Raw genomic sequence first — 18016 nt, 5'->3', positions numbered from 1 at the left:
AAAAAACTATCACTAAATTTTGCTTGCTTCAGGACTACTTTCAAAGAAAATCATAATTCCTTTTTGTGTATTTCAGAAATAGTCCATTTCCACTTAGAGACCTGTTATCTTTTTAGAAAGTTTTAATACCGAAGACTGAAAATTAACTATGGAATTATAATGGAATATATGAAATGTTTGCTTTGTAAGTTAGGCTTTTCTACATCTGTCAATCAACTTGAGAAACCTTATGGCCATTAAAAAAAGAGTCCAGTGTTAAAAAGATTATTTTAAAATACAGGTATTTGTATGAACTGTTCAAGTGAATGCATTGCATTTTCCCTACTTTTATTTTCTTACGCTTTATTTTGTTTGTAAATACATATGGGAAATTTTTCCGTCGTCCACTTTATGTGTAAAGTTTTTTTATTGTGGAGTTGTAAATATAAATGAATAATACTAGTTTTCTGTGAGTTTTTTTGCTTTTTGTTTGGTTGGGTTTTTTGCTTTGTTTTAGTTTTGGTTGTTTGGGTTTTTTTTGATAGCTACCAAAATGCTTTAGATATGCTCCCACTTACAAAACTTACATGTATAACATTTTCTGGCTTTTATTTGGTGAAATGTTTATAGTGTCTAGGTTTCAGTAGAATATGAAATCACCTTGCAGTCTTAAGAAAAGAGCCTTTAATATGCCTAGTACCACTGAATTTTAAGACTGCATCAAGGGCACAATACTATACTATTCGTGCACAACAAGACTGATTATAATCAGTCTCAGATACCTCTTAAATACACTATTGGCTTATGTACAGTCAGATACTGTCTATAAGAGGGCTGGGAGGGAAATTTCTTAACCCTTCTAACTGACAGAAATCCACTGCTGACCCAGGCACTGGGCATCACAGGATTTTGTTCAGCATGGTGGCTTCCCATCCTGACCACAGGAATTGGTAATGCTTTCTAATACTGGAAATGAAAGCTTTTAGAATATCAAGAACAAATTATCATAGCTTCTTACTTGTTTGTTCCCGTAGCACTGAGGCATAAGTACCCCTGAGCTCACTGCACAATTCCTTGTACGGAAAAGGCACCTGTGTCCCCTCTAAACCTCCTAAGCTTCAGGTTGTGGCTGTGAGCCTTGTGGTGAGAGTCCTCCCTCTCTCAATGGAGGAGAGTTTGGTTTTGCTGTCAGCCCCAAAATCAAAGAATCACAGAATATGCTGAGTTGGAAGGGACCCACAAGGATCATCGAGTCCAATCCCACCCTGCATGGGACCATCTCCAAGAATCACGCCATGGACCCGAGAGTATTGTCTACGCTTTATGAGCTCCGCCAGCCTTGGTGCTGTGACCACCTCCCTGGGGAGCCTATTCCAGTGCTCAGCCATCCTCTGGGTGAAAAATCTTTTTCTAATATCCAACCTAAACCTTCCCTGACACAACTTCAGGCCATTCCCTTGGATCCTGTCAATGGTCACCACAGAGAGGAGATCAGTATCTGCTCTTCCTCTTCCCCTCATGAGGAAGTTGTAATTGCAATGAGGTCTCAGTGCCCTCAGTATCCTCTTCTCCAGGCTGAACAGACAAAGTGACCTCGGCCACTCCTCATACAAGCTTCCCCTCAAGGCCTTTCACCACCTTTGTTGCCCTCCTTTGGTCACTCTCTAATAGTTTCATGTCTTATATTGAGGCACCCAGAACTGCCCAGGACTCGAGGTGAGGCCATCCCAGTGCAGAGCAGAGTGGGTCAATCCCCTCCCTTGCCCAGCTGCTGATGCTGTTTCTGATGCACCAGTTCTCTTCTCCCTGGCTCCCTGGGGTACTTTTTTACTGGACAGCATCTAGAGCTCAAGGTATTGCCTTCTGCCCTTTGAGTCCAGTTGGCTTTCAACCCATTCATCCAGCCTTGTTCTTGATAAGGAAAATGCTGTACCAGACTGATTGAAAAGCCTTATGCTGGGCACCTTTTGGTGTGTTACAACCATTGCTCTTCCCCCATTCACAGAGCACATCATTTGTCATTTCAAATACGACCAACTCTTCTACCCTTATTAACTGCTCTCAGTTACTTTCATGTGTTTGACAATGGATCCCTCGATCTTTCCAAGATCAGCCCATGATTTCCTAGGTACTACTCACTATTGTTTTTTATTGTGCATGTCTCACCTCTTTAAGATGGGCTCATCTTAGCATTTTTCAGTTTTCAGTGTCCTGCCTTGACTGTAATGATGTTTTTTAGATCTTACACAGGATCCTGACAGAGATAACAAACATCTCTTCCAGAAACTTTGAATAATTCCTGTGGACTGGAATATATCCAAATGGACTAGATCCTGACTTGCTGCTTTCCTGCTGTTGGCTGTCCTTCTCTTTCCCATGTCACTCTGGTAGGCATGGAAGTCTGAGGCCAAGTTTTCACCATGCATGCTGATGCATTGAGCTCAAACGCATCACGTACATAGCCCCTTCTGCTTTATTTCTCTGAGTTCTGAGTAAATTTTCTTTTAAAAATCATAGCCCTTTTGCTTGACAACCCTCCCTTTCATGGCAGCTTCCTGCAGGATTCTGCCTAGCAGTGCCTTTGACAAGTCTAGGTTTCCTCTTCTAAAGCCATGATACAGCTTTTTGTGGTCTTCCTTATCGAGAAGTAGTAAATTCTTTTGTAATTTTTAAACCATAGCAGTGGTAAGAGATTGTGCTTACACCTCACTTTGTTCTCTGGACTCAAGGTTCCAATAAGCCGTAAAGTGTCACTAGTGCCATTAATATTTTCAACCTAATTTATAAATAAAATTGGATCAGAATTGATTTCTTAATCATAGCAGCAGGTGCTTCACAGGTTTTGACCTGGACTGTGATATACAGCAGCTTGATGAAGAGGTTCCCTGTGATCCTATAGAGACTTCTGAATGGCTCACAGTAGAACTGTTACAGTTTTAAGGTTTCTGGGAGTGGGAGTTTTGAGAGGAAAAACCCTTATAAATATCTTGAAGAACAAGTTACTTTAAAAGGAGGAAAAAAATGCCCATCTCGGAGCTCTGAATCTGTGTTTTAGACTTGTGCTTAGTAGAGCAGCAGAGTGAGAAACGGGAATTCCTGCTTTGACTTGTTTTGTAGTGCTTGTGGTAGTCATGCTTGGATTTTAACATATTGAAGTCGCACAGAATGTTCTAAATGCTTCACAGATATCAATAAACTATCAATAGCTGATGGCTAACTTAATGGGTTAGGCCTGTATTTTCACTGCAAGCAGTATGAAAACTGTGCAGTCCAGTGACTTTGCAACTCCGTTAGTCCCTGGTGTTGACTGTCGAGTATTGAAACTGAAACAGTGAAGTGAAATATAGATTTTCCTATCAGAATTCATCTATCTCCACTGATAAAGAAGCAGTCCAATACATTACTTCATCTACTTTTCTATAAAAATAAATAAAATAATTATAATAGCATCATATAATAATAACAACTTTAGACTTTATTTTATCTATTGAAATGGAAAAAAATATCCTTCACACCACTTTTTTTATTTTAAAAGACTATTCAGGTTTTTTATCTCAAATCAATATTATAATCTAATTTATTGTATTGTAGGGCTCTGCTAGTTAAAATATTGCTCACAGTATGCTCTACACGTAATAGCAGTAACATGCAGGTTCTGTATTTAAAAAAGTTTAGATTTTTATTTCCAATAAAATGTTTGCTCTGTAAGATTAATGGTACGTTAATGTATTTGTATAGTACTTACGAAGGAGTACACAGTTCTCACATTAACAGAAACAATTACAGTGAGTGACAGTACTCATAATAAAAAGCTGTCTAATATATAAAATGTACATATTTTTATTGAGTTTATGCATTTGAGTTAACTGATAGATGAAATCCTAATTACTTACCATTTTTGGAAGACATCATTTTACAGGGAAGATACTCTGTAACAATTACTGTCAACAGAACTGAAGCCCTGGGATCAGGCAGGCAAAGTGTTTGGTACTGAGGGTCAGTCATGTTTTCTCTGGAAGAGTTTATGCAGGCTTGTCTGGTGTGCACGTTGCTTCAGAGTGACCTGACTGTTCCTGCTGGTATAGACACTTAAAAGCTCTTAAAACTTGGAAGTATATAGATTACACATAAAAAGTGAAATTGAGCAGAACTCATATCATCTCCTGTGATACAAAAAGTTGGGAAGGCAGTGAAGGAGTGGCAGTTGATCTTTAACTCCATTTTCATTGGTAACTAGATTATCATTTATGTCTAATTCAGCAAGTCACATGTTTTGTTGGTCAAGCGTGTTTTGTGTGCGCAGACAGCATAAGACTAAAGCTGGGTGAATGAAGGGCAACTTAGTTGACCTGTCAGCTACATATTGCTGGCAACATCTATTGCCACATCCTGTTTCCTTAGCATATAGTGATGATTACATTATTCATCAATACTCCTCTCAAGCTTTGTAACTCCCTGTATATGTGGGGGTTTTTTCCCCCCCAGGTTTTATGCAGTTTAAAATAACCTTGAATTGTGAGGTTTCTAATGGTACACTTATTTTCTGTTAAAACTGTAGAAAACCATACTTGTATAGGAAGATACGATTTCATATATACCATAACCATTTATTAAGTATTATGCCTGTTGCATACCAAGCAGGGTCTTTTTCTTTTGAATTTAAGTACTCAACTAAAAGAGTCTAATACAGTGTAGATTATGTGATATTGTGCAGTTGGGATTGAGAATTATTTTCTACTGCCATATGCCCTTGTGTTATACAAACCCTAACTCATTATTTTCAGTTCATAATAATAATGATGATAAACATAATGCTTTATGATCTGTTTTTCTACTTACATATGCTAGCAGTCACAAGACTCAATTGAATTCATGGGCTGGTATTCAGTTGAATGTATTTTTCTTTTTCAGTGAGTACAGAGATTGAACTTGAAAATGGGGTCCTCATGCTCATTTAAAATAATAGCAGGAGGAAGGAAGAGTTTCTCTTTAAGTGGGAAGGGGTAGTCACTCCTTGCAGTTAAGCACTGAATCAGATAGAGACAGCTGCAGAGGCAAGATACGCATTGCAAAAAAACAGATCAATTGGAATCAGTCCCATCCAAATGAAATTACATCACTCAATAACCTTCCTTTTAAGCCATTGAAATCTTCTGGCCCAAATTTCTCTTGTCAAGTCACTGAGTTTAGCCAATGATTAAAGTATCTTGAAATTGCTTCGATAACATCAGGGACCTTGTTGTGACAAGGTCTGTAAATGCAGTCATTTAAAAGAGAAAACTGGGTTTCATGTAGAGTATTGAGTGTATTGACTGGATATTTTTTTCATGGGTTCTCAGAAGCTTGTATTCACAAAGACAGTGCAGCATGAAGGAAAATTACATATCCTCTACAAAAGATTAAATAAAATGTTGGTTTCATATAAGTGAAATGGTTTCATTCAGTAATGAAAGTGTAATTTTCCTTTGAAGTAGTTCAAAAATATGTTATTGTTTTGAAGTGGGCATAGAAGTACTTGGAGAACAGAATTCCGTAAATCAAGACAGTCAACATGTTTATGCAGTGACCAGTTCTGTCATTATTTATGCTCCCGTGTGACAGTTATTAAAATAAAGCAGAGCTCTTCTATTCTAGTGGTACCTCAGATGCCGTGATCTTTTGTCCTGCAGATAACTTTTGTACAGGCTAATCAGTCTTTATATTAGCAGATATAAATCTGTAACCTTTCAGGAAGCATTTGCTAATATTTATAACGATCAATACTGAGAAAATTGAAGTAATTAGCAATGCGTAGGAGACACATTGCTCATCATTGTTTTGTGGGTCTGGTTTGTTTTTTTTTTTCCCCTCTGAAGTGCTCAGTAACTCTCATCCACTTAATAGAGCTGTTGGGTACAGATTAATTTCTGAGATGAGGTGTACCTTGAGCAGCCTGACTTTTAAAAATGCATATTACTTGTAATCTTTACCTCATTAAAGTTATTTGTAAATACCCCAAATTCCTCTTTAGGTTTAACAGACTTAACCTGGTGGGAGAATCCTAATTTTTCAGAGTTGGTAAGGTACGCTGAAGCAGCTTCTTGCCTTCAGACCCTTGAAGATAAACTGATTTTACATTGTGGTTGCAAATATATTTTTACTTGTGCTCAGTTAGCAGCCAGAAACATTGCTCTTACAACAGGTATTTAACCTAATGAAGCCAGGGATTAAAATGGCTAGAAAAGAACCCGGATCAAAACTGCTGAGATAAGCATTATGTTTGTCTGCAGTGTGCACTTTTCAGTGCCTGTTACACAAATGAAGAGTAGAAAGCATTGAAATAATTTGTGGGGTTTCTTGTCCTACAAAGTCTTTTGAAAAAGAAATCTGCACATACTTTTAGACACCTGCCTTCTACATAATATTTACTTAAGGGAGGAAGCAGATGACAGCCATGTGTGATTAGGGAGGGGAGTGAGAGAGGTTGGTGTGTTTCTCCCTCTTTGTACCAAAATTTGAAGGAAAGTGCTTTTATAATTACTTCTGTCCTGGATTAAGGAGAGCTGGGAGAGAGCAACTCTTCTAAAGGGCCAAATACACAATTGAGAACCTTCCTGTTGGAAGCATCTGTTACAGCATTATCTGTGATGCTTTTTTCTATCTTCATATTTGTTGCATCTCCTGGTAAGAGAGGAAGGTTCAGTTTTGCTCACTGTTCTTATTTCAGATTTTTGTGCTCATTACATCCTTTTCCAAAGTGAGGCTGAAAATACAAGTTCAGCTGTTGCAGACAACTGGGTACTTCAGTCAGTAGAAATTTGAATGGATGTACGGAATGGGAGCAGTTCTTTGGTTGAGGAAGGGTTGGCAAATGGTATGTAGGGATGGAAGAAGAGCAAAAGGAGAGACTAGAACAGGAGAAATGTCATCATTGTGGGAGGTCTCAGGACAATAGTCAGTTATCAGATGAGTTTGCTATTGTATTACAATAATACAATAACTAAAATAATTGCACGCTATTGTATTTATACATTCATATTCCTTTGTCTTTTACTAATCTTTTACTTGCTAGAACTGTGTTTAAACAAAGTCAGTAGTGATTCCTTAATTTGTATTATTTCAAACATGAGAGGGGTGAAGATAACTGTAGAACATGTAAAATAAATGATGTCAAGGTAAATTTTTAATAGAGCAGAAATGGAAAAATTGTCCAACCATTTAAAAAATAATTTCACTTTATTAAATGAGTAAATATTATAATATCCTTTAAAATTCTTTGACACGTTGTTACCAATAAAAATGTAATACAAAGAAATATTATAGGAATAACTAGTGCAGGTATAGGTTACCTACACTTCCTACTGGATGTCTGCGTTCTTACAGCCTTACCTAAAGTACTACAAAGTATTAGGATCTCAGTAGTTACAAGCTTCCTCTGAGAACCTTGCTTGTACTTAATTATTTTATTTGTGAGCTTATTAAACTTTAACTGATTATTTTATTGGTTCAGCTGTGAAGTTGGTTTCATATATAAAAAAATTTACATAGATAAAATTTTTATATAAAAATAATTTATAAATAGAAATTTATCTATAAGTACACACATGTATGTGTGTGTATACACATGTTCACATACTCATTTACTTATTTTGAGAAACCAAAATAAAACCCCTTGTATTTAAAGTATAGATTGCTGTATTCCTGCCCAAACCTTACTAGCCCAGATGGGACAGCCTGTCACATTCTGATGACCTGACTCAAATGGTACAGTTGCAGCTACTGACATTGCTGCTGAGAAGGTAGAGGTGGCACAGAGACCTTCAGTTTATCTTGAATTGTTTCTGATGCTACCCTTCAGGTTTCTGCATTTCACTGTGCACCCATGTCAACCTCACCCACTGAGGCTGTCAGAACAAAACTAGTTGCACTCAGTGAAGGATGAGGATTGTAATAAGATGACTATGAAGAGTATTTCTATTTTACAGCTAAGCTTTTCTTCAGTTTTCGTAAGAAGTTCAAAGTTGCACTGTAGAATTGCAGTTCAGGACACCCAATTTAAAATCGTAATTGTGTCTCAAGTAAGAGATGAAGAGAGAATTGGGAGTGGATTTACATGTGGTACTTCTTGTTGTCCCTCTAATTCTTAGACTCAAAATCCTTATAATCAAACTAAAATTTGGTTGCAAAGAATTTTTGTTTAAACATGTGGCAACAAGATGGCTCCTGTTCATCAGACTGTTATATTTCATCAAAGTATGACAGCAGTTTCTTTTTTATTTAAAACCCACCAGATGTGGTGATGGAGACTTTATATCGGTCTTTCTTTCAAAATGTATCTGCTCAGCTTAAAGACAACATTGATGCTTTCCTGCTTAAAATCTCACAATGCTATAAGATACATTAATTTGCTGTTTGGCAAGTAGTTTAAGGAGTTTAAATGTAGAGAATCAGCACTTTAAAATTGTATTGATTTTTAAAAAAGCATTCTTTAAAAGTATGTATGTCATGAGTGTCAAAAGACAGGAAGTACAAGTAGGAAAAGAAAAAGCTTTGAAGACTTTGGAATTATTGGCTCAAAGACATTTTTTCAGAAGTGACTAAAGCTTTTTATGTACTGAATTATTACAATGTCTTTTGAAAGAAACCCTTCCTTACTTAGTCTTTCCTAAATCCTAAGACTTGTTTTCTTGCAAATGCTATTCTATAAAACAAGCATTTTTTAAGGTTATAACATAGTACCCATGTTATTTGTGCTTGTAGTCAATCCCATAGCTGCATTTCTGTGGGTTTCAAGTCTGAGTAAAAATGCTAGTTTCACTATCAAGCCTACTTGTATTAAATTGTTGCTCTTATGATTAAAAAAAAAAAAAGAAAATTTCCTTCTCTGTCTTGTGGTGGACTGCCTTTGTTCTTTGAGCTGTATTGAGAAAAAGTTACAAGGATGCTATACTTAACTCAGTTTAATGTTTTGACACTTAGAGACTCTTGAAATTTGGTGTGGGTGTCTAAGTATTTGGATCTGAGCATACACATTGCTTAAATTTAGTGTGATGTTAAAATGTTTCATAAGACAGAGGAGAGCTGCTATGATCTTTCAATGTTAATATTTTTTTCTTATCACTTTACTGTGTAGATACCCTTCATGAGACACAACTCTGCCACAACTCATCCTCGGAGGCAATCGTGGAAACCTTTTATAATAGGATTTTTAAATGTGGATAAAGCTCTCAATAGAATACCTAAAGTAAAGGAGAACAGCTACCTTGTCTCAACTATAAGCTTATTATGACAAAACACTGAGTTTGCTTGTCAGGCTTGGATAGAATGTAATTGATTGGTTTGTTATTTGGACTGACAAGGTAGTTAATTTGCCTGCATTTTTTTGCACTAATCAGGAACATTTTGTATGTGCATCATTGAAAAATCCCGGATAAATGTCTTGTCAGGATTGTCCTATTAAGTAATGTCTCTTTCCCCTGTGCTTCGTTGGCAAATGATGTTATACGATGCTTGGATTCACTGAAGAGTGACAGAAGCCTGTGGGACTTAAATATTGTGTGTTCCTCTATGGTGATACTGAAAGAAATAAGCAATGGTTTGCCATCTGCCTGCCACTCTTCTTATATACAGTTTAATAAGAACATTTCTATATAGAACACTGTGTTGTACATAGACCTTACTGTAAAAAGGATTGTTTCGTAAAAAAAATAAATGTTCAGTGATAATGAGACCTGTAAAACACTTGAGACTTACTATTCTGATGGAATAGATTCGCCATGGAAAAATTGATTTTATGCTTATTAGTATGAACAAATTGTTTCTGACTCCAGACACTGGAGTGAACAGAACTACACCTATACTTCTTTCTGAATTTTTTTTTTTTTTAATAAGAAAAAATTGAGTATATGCAGACATTTGTTTTATTTGGTTTATTTCTCTGGCAGTATTCAGGACAAGCTTATCTCCTCCCAATGCAAACACGAAATTGTTTTGTAAGTTGGGGAAGGAATGAAGAACTGATCACACAGCGTGACAGCTGAGATCTTCGTCTCCGTCCGTATATATCCTGGTAGATGCACACATAGTATTTTGATCTTCAAATGGTACAGATACAGTTCTTAAATCTACAGTATCAGAGTGTTGACATCTTCATCGTTTTCATCTTGAACTTGCTCGGAAAAATTCTGCTCAAATGCAATCACACTTGTAACTTTATGATCTATAATCTTTGAATTTTTTGAGATATGGTGGGTTTTGTCATCTATCAAGGCACGTTTCCATTTGAAAGTATTTTTTAAACTTAAGAAAGAAATTAAATGCTGTAATAAGTAATAGGAGAATATACAAATTTATGTATACTTATCTACGAGTCATATCTTACTAGGGCATTTCATGTTTGAATATTATATTAAATAAAATTAACCTGATGTCTAACACGTCGTTTTATTTTAAAAAGGGGGTGGGAGAATCTCAGAGTTAAGATTTTTGTTGGAACTACTAGAAATGCTTTTCATTCTCTATCGGCAAGGAACACAAAGACACCTTAAAAATAAAGAAATTTGCACTAGGAAGTAGATGCTAATGCAGGAATTTGATCTTTAAGGATCAATGAATCCTTTTTAGGAAGAAAGGACCCAAGTTTATTGACCACTTGTGCAGTATTCTGAAAGTAAAAAGTTGTGTCCAAGTGCTGTGTGAGCAAGGGGAAAAAGAAATGTTTGCCCATACATCATGCTGAGTTTAGGAAAAAAAAGAAAAAGTAAAGTTTGCTGTGATTTATGATCATTTATTAAACTAAAGCGGTCTAGATATTGTGGATAGGAGAGAATGATAAATGTAGCTTATCTTGGCTTTAGTAGGTCTTTCAAAATACTTCTGTGTGTGACATTCCTTTAAGTTAGAGATTTTGTTAATTATTACTGTCATGCTAAACCATGACAAGCTGCAATAAAATATGTAGCTGATTAGGAAAGTAAGCCAGTTACCATGGACTCGCTGTCCAGTGATATTCAGCTCACTGGGTTCCACTCAAGCTCTCCTGGTTTCAGTATTACGATATTTTTGTTAATTTTTGCTTTAGTGTATTAGATACTGAAGTAAAGCTTTGGTTACATTTGCAGGTGATGACAGTAGGATGTGAGGGACTACAGTGTTAAAATTAAAAAAGAAATTTTAAGAAAGCCTTCAGAAAAAGCGTGCAGTGCAGGAAGGAAAAGGCAAATCACTGTTGACTGTGTGATTATGATATCAAGAGTAACTTCAAAAAAAAAGAAAGGGTGGGGGACTCTGGATCACAGATCACAGAACGTGGGTCAAACTTATCAAACCTGACACATACAAAGAGAGGTGTTACATTTAACGCATTGGAGTACTCCTCCTGAATATTCAGAAGACCAGTATCTCACCCTTTGCAAAGTCTCAGCTAATGCATCCTGTCCACTTTGGTAAACAGAGAAGGTCCAGTGCAAACTGAATTGGATGATAAGAAGACCACAGGAGACATTAATTGAAACAGCTTAAAATAGTAATATTTCTTTAATTTAGTGAAGGTGGAAAATCTGCAAAAAGCCTAAATTAATATAAAGATGATAAAGACAGAAGTTGATACAAAGAAGGAAAAAAAAATTCTTCAAAGCTGGTCAGACCAAAAAAAGCAACATTGTATCAAGATGATTTAGCCAATAGAAAGTTTTTTTCTAATAACAAGAATACTTGCACTAGAGATGTTTGTTAGGGAAGTTCAGTAATCTCTGCTATTGGAGGATTTTAAGGACAGACTAATTTGTGTTAAATACTGTTACAAGTATTGTTGATATTTTCCTGGGCATGCTTGAAGTCCTGAGATGAATTCCTGCTGTATTTTCTATGTTTTTCCCCAGTACAGCTTCCTTGTAGAATTTCGTTCTCTCTCTGTCTCTTCCTCTCTTTGTCTCTCTCCCCCCATATCATTATGTTGAAAGCCAGATGCTAACACTTGACGTTTCACCTTTTGAAAGATGTTTGAAGGGAATATTCAAAACTATAATGGACTTCTCTAGTAGTTCATAAGCAGTACACCATTCAGTAGAGTTAATAGTCTGAACACCTGAGAGTGGCACTATAGATGCAATCATGTATTACAACTAGAATGTACTCCGGAAAAACAAATGCAGCATTTGGTGATAGTTTCCTAAATTTCACACTTTTCAATTTGTCAAAGGACTTTTTCAGTGTCTGTAATTGGTGTTTTATTACCTTCATGCATGTCGTAGAGTCATCATCTTCACAGAAATTCTTAGTTTAAACATTAAAATGCTGTAGATAGAAGCTCTGGACTGTTGCTGTGTATTAACAAAAGCAACCACATCTGAAATAGTGTTCTTATCATTATATTTCACTTGTATATGTGGGCCATTAATGAATTTTGCGAACTAATTTAACAAAGCCATGTGTTGTATAGTTTGGCAGTCCTGTGAGAGAGAAAAGTGAACACTTCTTGCTGAAAGAAAGCTGTTCACATGCAGGTATAGTAAATAAAGTTTCTTCTCAGCATTCTTAGAATTCATTTTGTACACACAAACTTAATTTTCTTAAAGCAAATGATGTGTAGTTCAGAAAAAATCCAGATTACATAGGAGTGACATATAACGATAGCCCTTTCAAATTCTTCTTTACCCATGAATAATCAGTGTTAGGTTTTTGGATATGAGGGGGTGTTTGATTTAGTATTAACATCATGAGTTAAATCAGTTAGGCAGCACTTTTGGGTTTAACGTAATAAATCTAGCTACACAGATGTCTGCCAGATTAATGCTTTTTTTTTTTTCACAGTTTTGTGATATAATTGATAGACGCTATTTGTTTTTATTAATGCCCTTGAGATTGGACAGAAATTTAAGTAAACAGGAGATTAGACAGTTTCCCATATCCAAAAGCACATAGGTACCTTATAATGAAACTACTGTTAGTTGATGATCAGTAAGCTCATCATGCTCTGTCAGGCTGTGTGTCCATCTTGCCCATACACTGTCTTCATCAGTAGTAGGTAAAATAAAAACCAGAATGCAATAATCATCCCTCATCTGGTAACTCTCACCTTTCAACAGTAGCCATGCCCTCTCTTTTCCAGGCATAACAGAAGAGAGTGATAGTCTACTCTGTCATCTACCATTATAAACTATGTAAATGAGAGACCTCCTTTTGTGTACTTGCATTGTACCTGATAAAATAGAAATTAGAATGTGACTTTTAATTACTTAGTGTAATACCATAGCATTATCCTTCCCAGAAAGAGTATTTCATTTACCTAAATCAAAATTATGAGAATATTACAATCCAGAAAGATGTAGGTTGGAGAAGTCTCTGAAGGACATCAGTTCCAGCCACCCACTCAACACAGGACTGACTGCAAAGTTAGCTCTAACTTAGAAATTAGGTGAAGTTCCTTAAAGTTTTATGTGGTTGAACTTTTAGCATCTGTGAACGTAGAGAGCTGTTCAGGATAACAAGTACCTGTGTGTGAAGAGGCTGTATAGTTGGGCTATATCCTGGTTTATAATCAACAATTTATGCATATGCAGTCACATAAGAATTTTAGTGTTGAAATGTTGTCATACTCCTGGTGGTAAAGTCACCTAAAGCTTGACTGGCCTATGTGAATAGACTTCTTAAAACTGTTCTGTAGAACAAGGAACTGCAAGATGACCATCCATTTTTAATTGTTATACCACTTACAGGCAAAGGCAAAAGTGTAGCAATCAGGAAGAAGAGAACTAGCTTCTTTCATTTTATACTTAAATAGAGTTTTATTATTTTGACAATTTTTTGCCTAAAAACAAAGGAGTTGATAAGAATCTAGATCTTCTATTTCAGAGTCTAAATATAGTACAGCATCACTTCTGGTTTGTGTTTGACCTGTGACATATCACAGCAAAATGAAAGTAATTTGTTTTGGAATTAATGGGCCTGAATTGAAGAGTTTTGGTGTAGAATGGTAGGGTAAGATAGTAAGTCATACCGTTGCTTATTTTCACTTTGTTTCAAGAAATGTCAGAAGCAAAAGATGAGTGTTATCCACATATTCTGTAATGAAAACATGCTACAGTTTTGGGCTCCTCCCTCAGTAACTAGAATAAATCTACTTCTTGGACAGCATTATTAATAGTGCACTAAATAGATGACTATACATTTATTTCACCATTAGCTCTTGAATTTTACTGTTTAAATAAGGGCACAGGAAAGTACCTTCTTTGATGTGACACATAAGAGTTGCTGCTGCAACCCGCTCCATATTATTCATTCCTGTCACCCAGAATTTATCACTCCTGTGGTCTGGTTGCAGTAAGGTATCCCAGGAGCACTCCTCAGCTGCTCCAGGCTGAAGTCAGTCATTTTGGTTCTACAGTTTGAATTCACTTGAGCTGCATTGATTTATTCTGGGTTTTTGAGAATGCTTATGTGCTTCTTTCTATTGGGTATATCATACAGCTGCTAGTAAGAATCTAAGTGTTGACAGTGACTTACACGGCCATGGCTGTTTTTAAGTTGCTCATCTGAAATTGAGAACGGGCTGCAATTTAAAATGAACCCCCAAGCACGTCTCCGTCTGTTCGCAGTTTTGGAGTGACTCAGCACTTGGACACTGAGGGATTAAAGGGGAGAGAGATCCGTGCCTGAGAAGAACCTATGTTCTTCTTCAGGTGCTAAGAGCATTTAGTCAGAAATGGGGTCCAAAACAAGCCAGCAAGGGATGATGCTTATCAGTAGTTAAATCTGCGCAGGTGCCAGAGTAGCCATTGTGTTGCATCTTCCCAGCAAGTGGGTGCATGTACACACACCCATCCCACTGCATTTCCCTTAGAGTTTAAAAATTCTGGGTTGGCTTACTTCTAATTTTTTTCTAACTAATTCTAAGTTTGTCAGAGTAAGGCTTATGTGACAAATTCTCTACTTTCAATGGTGATGATATGTATCAATGTTTTATATGATATGTATCAATATTTTTTTTCCATTAAAGTAAATCTTCCCAAGCTCTTGTGATGAATTGAGAGTAGTATATCTATTTTGCAATTTTGTATTTGGTTCACCACGGTACCTTTTGGCATGACACTGCAGGCAGTGTGCAATGATGCGTACATAAGTGAGATTTTCTGTAGTCTCTGAAGCATATTTGGAAAGTTGTATTTAAAGATTAGCTTATTAATGTTGTGTTTCAGGGACATGTAGGTAATTACTTTTACAGCTATAGATGGGTGATGCTGTCTCGTGAATGCAAAATAGGTTTCTTCGCTCAGGCTGAATCAGCTCCTCGTGGTTTCCGATGATATTAACCAGTGGCTTACAAATGTGCCAGTGACGGGTGGGTTTTGCATTCACTGCTCCTCTGTAAAAGCACAGGTCTTTTTCCCCAGTGCTTGCAGGAGGACTTCTGCAGGCCAACTGATAAGACTCCCTCCTGTGCACGTAGATGCAATGTAATGAAATTGGATGTGTGTGCTGAGCTTTGTAAATAAAATGAGATTGACCCCAGCCATTATCTCATTTATCTCATTTACATTGTAAAATCAGTATCTACACTATTGATTAGTGGATAATTAGTTAATTATGAACACGAAAATGCAGTTACGTAGAGCTTGAGGACAGCCAGCTGTACTGCTAAAAAAACTAATAAAAACAATCCAAGGGCAAGAGCAGATGGAGATCTCTTTTAAAGAACAAAGCAAACATATTTCAGGTATGGAAATGCCTAATCAAGCTTTCTTGCTGTGAAGATGTAGCTGACCTGCTTTCTATATTTCTGTAAGTAAAACATGTTTGTTTGGGATTTTTAAAAACTTTTTTATCATAACTATGTCAGAATTCGCCTTTCTTCTTCACACTCCATTTTCTCTGTATTTAGTGGGCATATATCTATCCTCATTAATTGCTGGAATGAGGAACACAGTGATTTTTAATTTTGATGCATAAAGTAATTTCAGGCTTGTTGCAACATTGATAGTTAGCAATTACCTGTCAGTTAGAGGTAATTTAGGAGGTTAGGTTAGCTTGTCTTCGTGTGGAGCTCTGCTTTTATTTCCACAAAGTTTTCAGTACAGCAGCTAACCAGGCCACTGAAGAGGGCCCACCACTTAATTGCATTTGTAAGTCCTGTGCTTCACCACAAAAATAGTTATCCATAAATAGCAGCAAGATAAAATATTGGCTAGTTTAAGGACTGTTTTGAACATTTGACCTTGAATGCACAAGGGTAAAAATTTCAACAACCTGTAATATGGAGGAAGTGGCTTCTTTCCCTTTCCCCCCCTCCCCATCCCAACAGTTTTGTTTGTCTTATTAGGCCATCTTCAGGATGGAAGTGGATAATACTTGTAAATGATGGTGCCATGTGACTCCTGTGCTCAGTGAATGTTTGGACTGTGATTGATCTGTGAGTGCATTTACCGACAGGCTGCCAGACTGTCAGCGTGACATCTTTTGTGACCCAACAATTTCATTCTCTATAACTAAGTCGAAAGTACTCTGTATTTTGTGTCGCTTTCTTATTTTCTGAATGTGACAGTGGGATTTTTATCATTTTTATGTTGCTAGACAAAAGAACACAACTAATAGTATACACTTGAGGGATTAATCTTGTTTTATTAGTGCCATTTTAATTTAGGTGTAAGGTTTTCTTTTGGAATTAAGAATTAAGAATCCCAATTTTTTTTTTCTGCACTGTGATGTGTGTAAGCTTCACATTTTGTCCCCAGTCAGTCTCAGCAGACAATGATTGCCAGACAGCTAGAGCATCATCTTTAACCAAGGTACAGTGTGTATTCATCCATTTTTTCAGCATCATTCTCTGGGAACTTCAGAATTGGGGAATTTCTGTTTTCTGATACAGAATTCATATTCCAATAAAAAGCAGTAGGAAGCAAGCATTTAAAAATATTTGGTATAGTTACATTTTATCACCATGCAGCTTTTTATGTTTTGATATATGAAAATACTCATTTGCATTTCCTCAGCTGTGCAGATGAGGATAGAAGCTATTAGTATCTGAAAACTTTCATGCAGATGTTTTTAACTCATTCTAGCAAAATGCAGTTTTTCTTCTACGAAACTAAACACTCTGAAGTGATCAAAACTAATGACAATAAATATTAAAAACATCGAGCTTTAGAATGGTGCCTTGAGGTCCATATTTAATTTCACAATGTCAATGTTATTTCAACCTGGCTTTGCGAATTCTCTCAGTGTATTCTGAGGAAACGTGGCTGAAAGTACAGTCAGGAAGTACCACATTCTAGATACAAAATGGTAAAAATGTAAGAAGAGATGCCAAAGTGTAATTTTAAAGGGGAAACATTTTCTTTTGAACATAGAAACATATAAAGCAATTGCTTCATAAAAAAATCTAAATTGACACTGTTTAAATCAAATGTAGGTTTTAGGATTAAACTCTGAAAATACTCTAAATCAGTCAGAAATAGTATGTTTCTTTATTTTCTGTTACTTAAGAGGATCCTTAAGTTTACATGAAGGGAGTTCTGATAAGCACTGCTCAAGTGCAAGCCCTTACATGCATAAGATTCCAGATAGTTAGGTTAATGGGTTAGTAAAAATATACTCCTTTACAGATGAGAACATTGAGGCTCAAAGGAGGCTTAATCTTTTGCTGAAGGTCACATACACTGTTGGGATTTAGGAGTGTGACCTATCCCATCTCCCATTCTCAACCTTTTTATTATTTTAATATACCTTTCACAGGAAATAAAACCGCATGTATTCCTGATTTTAAGTAATATATTCCAACATTACAACTCTTCTGTTCTTTAAAGAATGAGAATGGTTTTCTATTTTAAGTGTTTGCTTTGTGCTGGAGTTAAGAGTCACTGCTAAGCAGTCCTATCATTTAAAAAAAAAAAATCAAAACCATGTCAGTCCAGTGTTGCATCCTGTGGATAGTCAGATTATTGCTTTTAATTTCTATTTAGTGGAAAACAGTACATGCCACACCCTTACCAGTGCTCATGTGACTCCTAGAAAGCACAGCCTTGGCAGTGAGGACAGAAGTATTTACTTAGCTTAAGCAATCATA

At 36.3% G+C, this 18016-nt stretch overlaps 1 protein-coding gene across 6 annotated transcripts in view; it reads left to right on the top strand.

Annotated features, from left to right (window-relative positions):
* PHF14 (PHD finger protein 14) overlaps positions 1-18016 on the top strand; it is a 163973-nt gene that overhangs the window by 90562 nt on the left and 55395 nt on the right. The window contains exon 17 of one of the 6 annotated variants that reach the window (XM_042042818.1): positions 9903-10392. The exons of 4 other annotated variants lie outside the window; for them this stretch is intronic. In XM_042042818.1, coding sequence (XP_041898752.1) covers positions 9903-9954 — 52 coding nt within the window. In that variant the 3' untranslated portion in view covers positions 9955-10392. Of the gene's footprint in view, positions 1-9091; positions 10393-18016 lie in introns of those variants that run through there. One more of the 6 variants, XM_042042819.1, reaches the window with a different exon arrangement.

The sequence above is a fragment of the Corvus kubaryi genome, unplaced genomic scaffold, assembly GCF_017639235.1.
Source record: "Corvus kubaryi isolate FWS band 111438036 unplaced genomic scaffold, C.kubaryi_AGA036_p1.0 37398, whole genome shotgun sequence".
NCBI classification, from domain to species: Eukaryota; Metazoa; Chordata; class Aves; order Passeriformes; family Corvidae; genus Corvus; species Corvus kubaryi.
The sequence above is the reverse complement of the archived record's forward strand: the minus strand, read 5'-3'. Positions and strand labels throughout refer to the sequence as shown.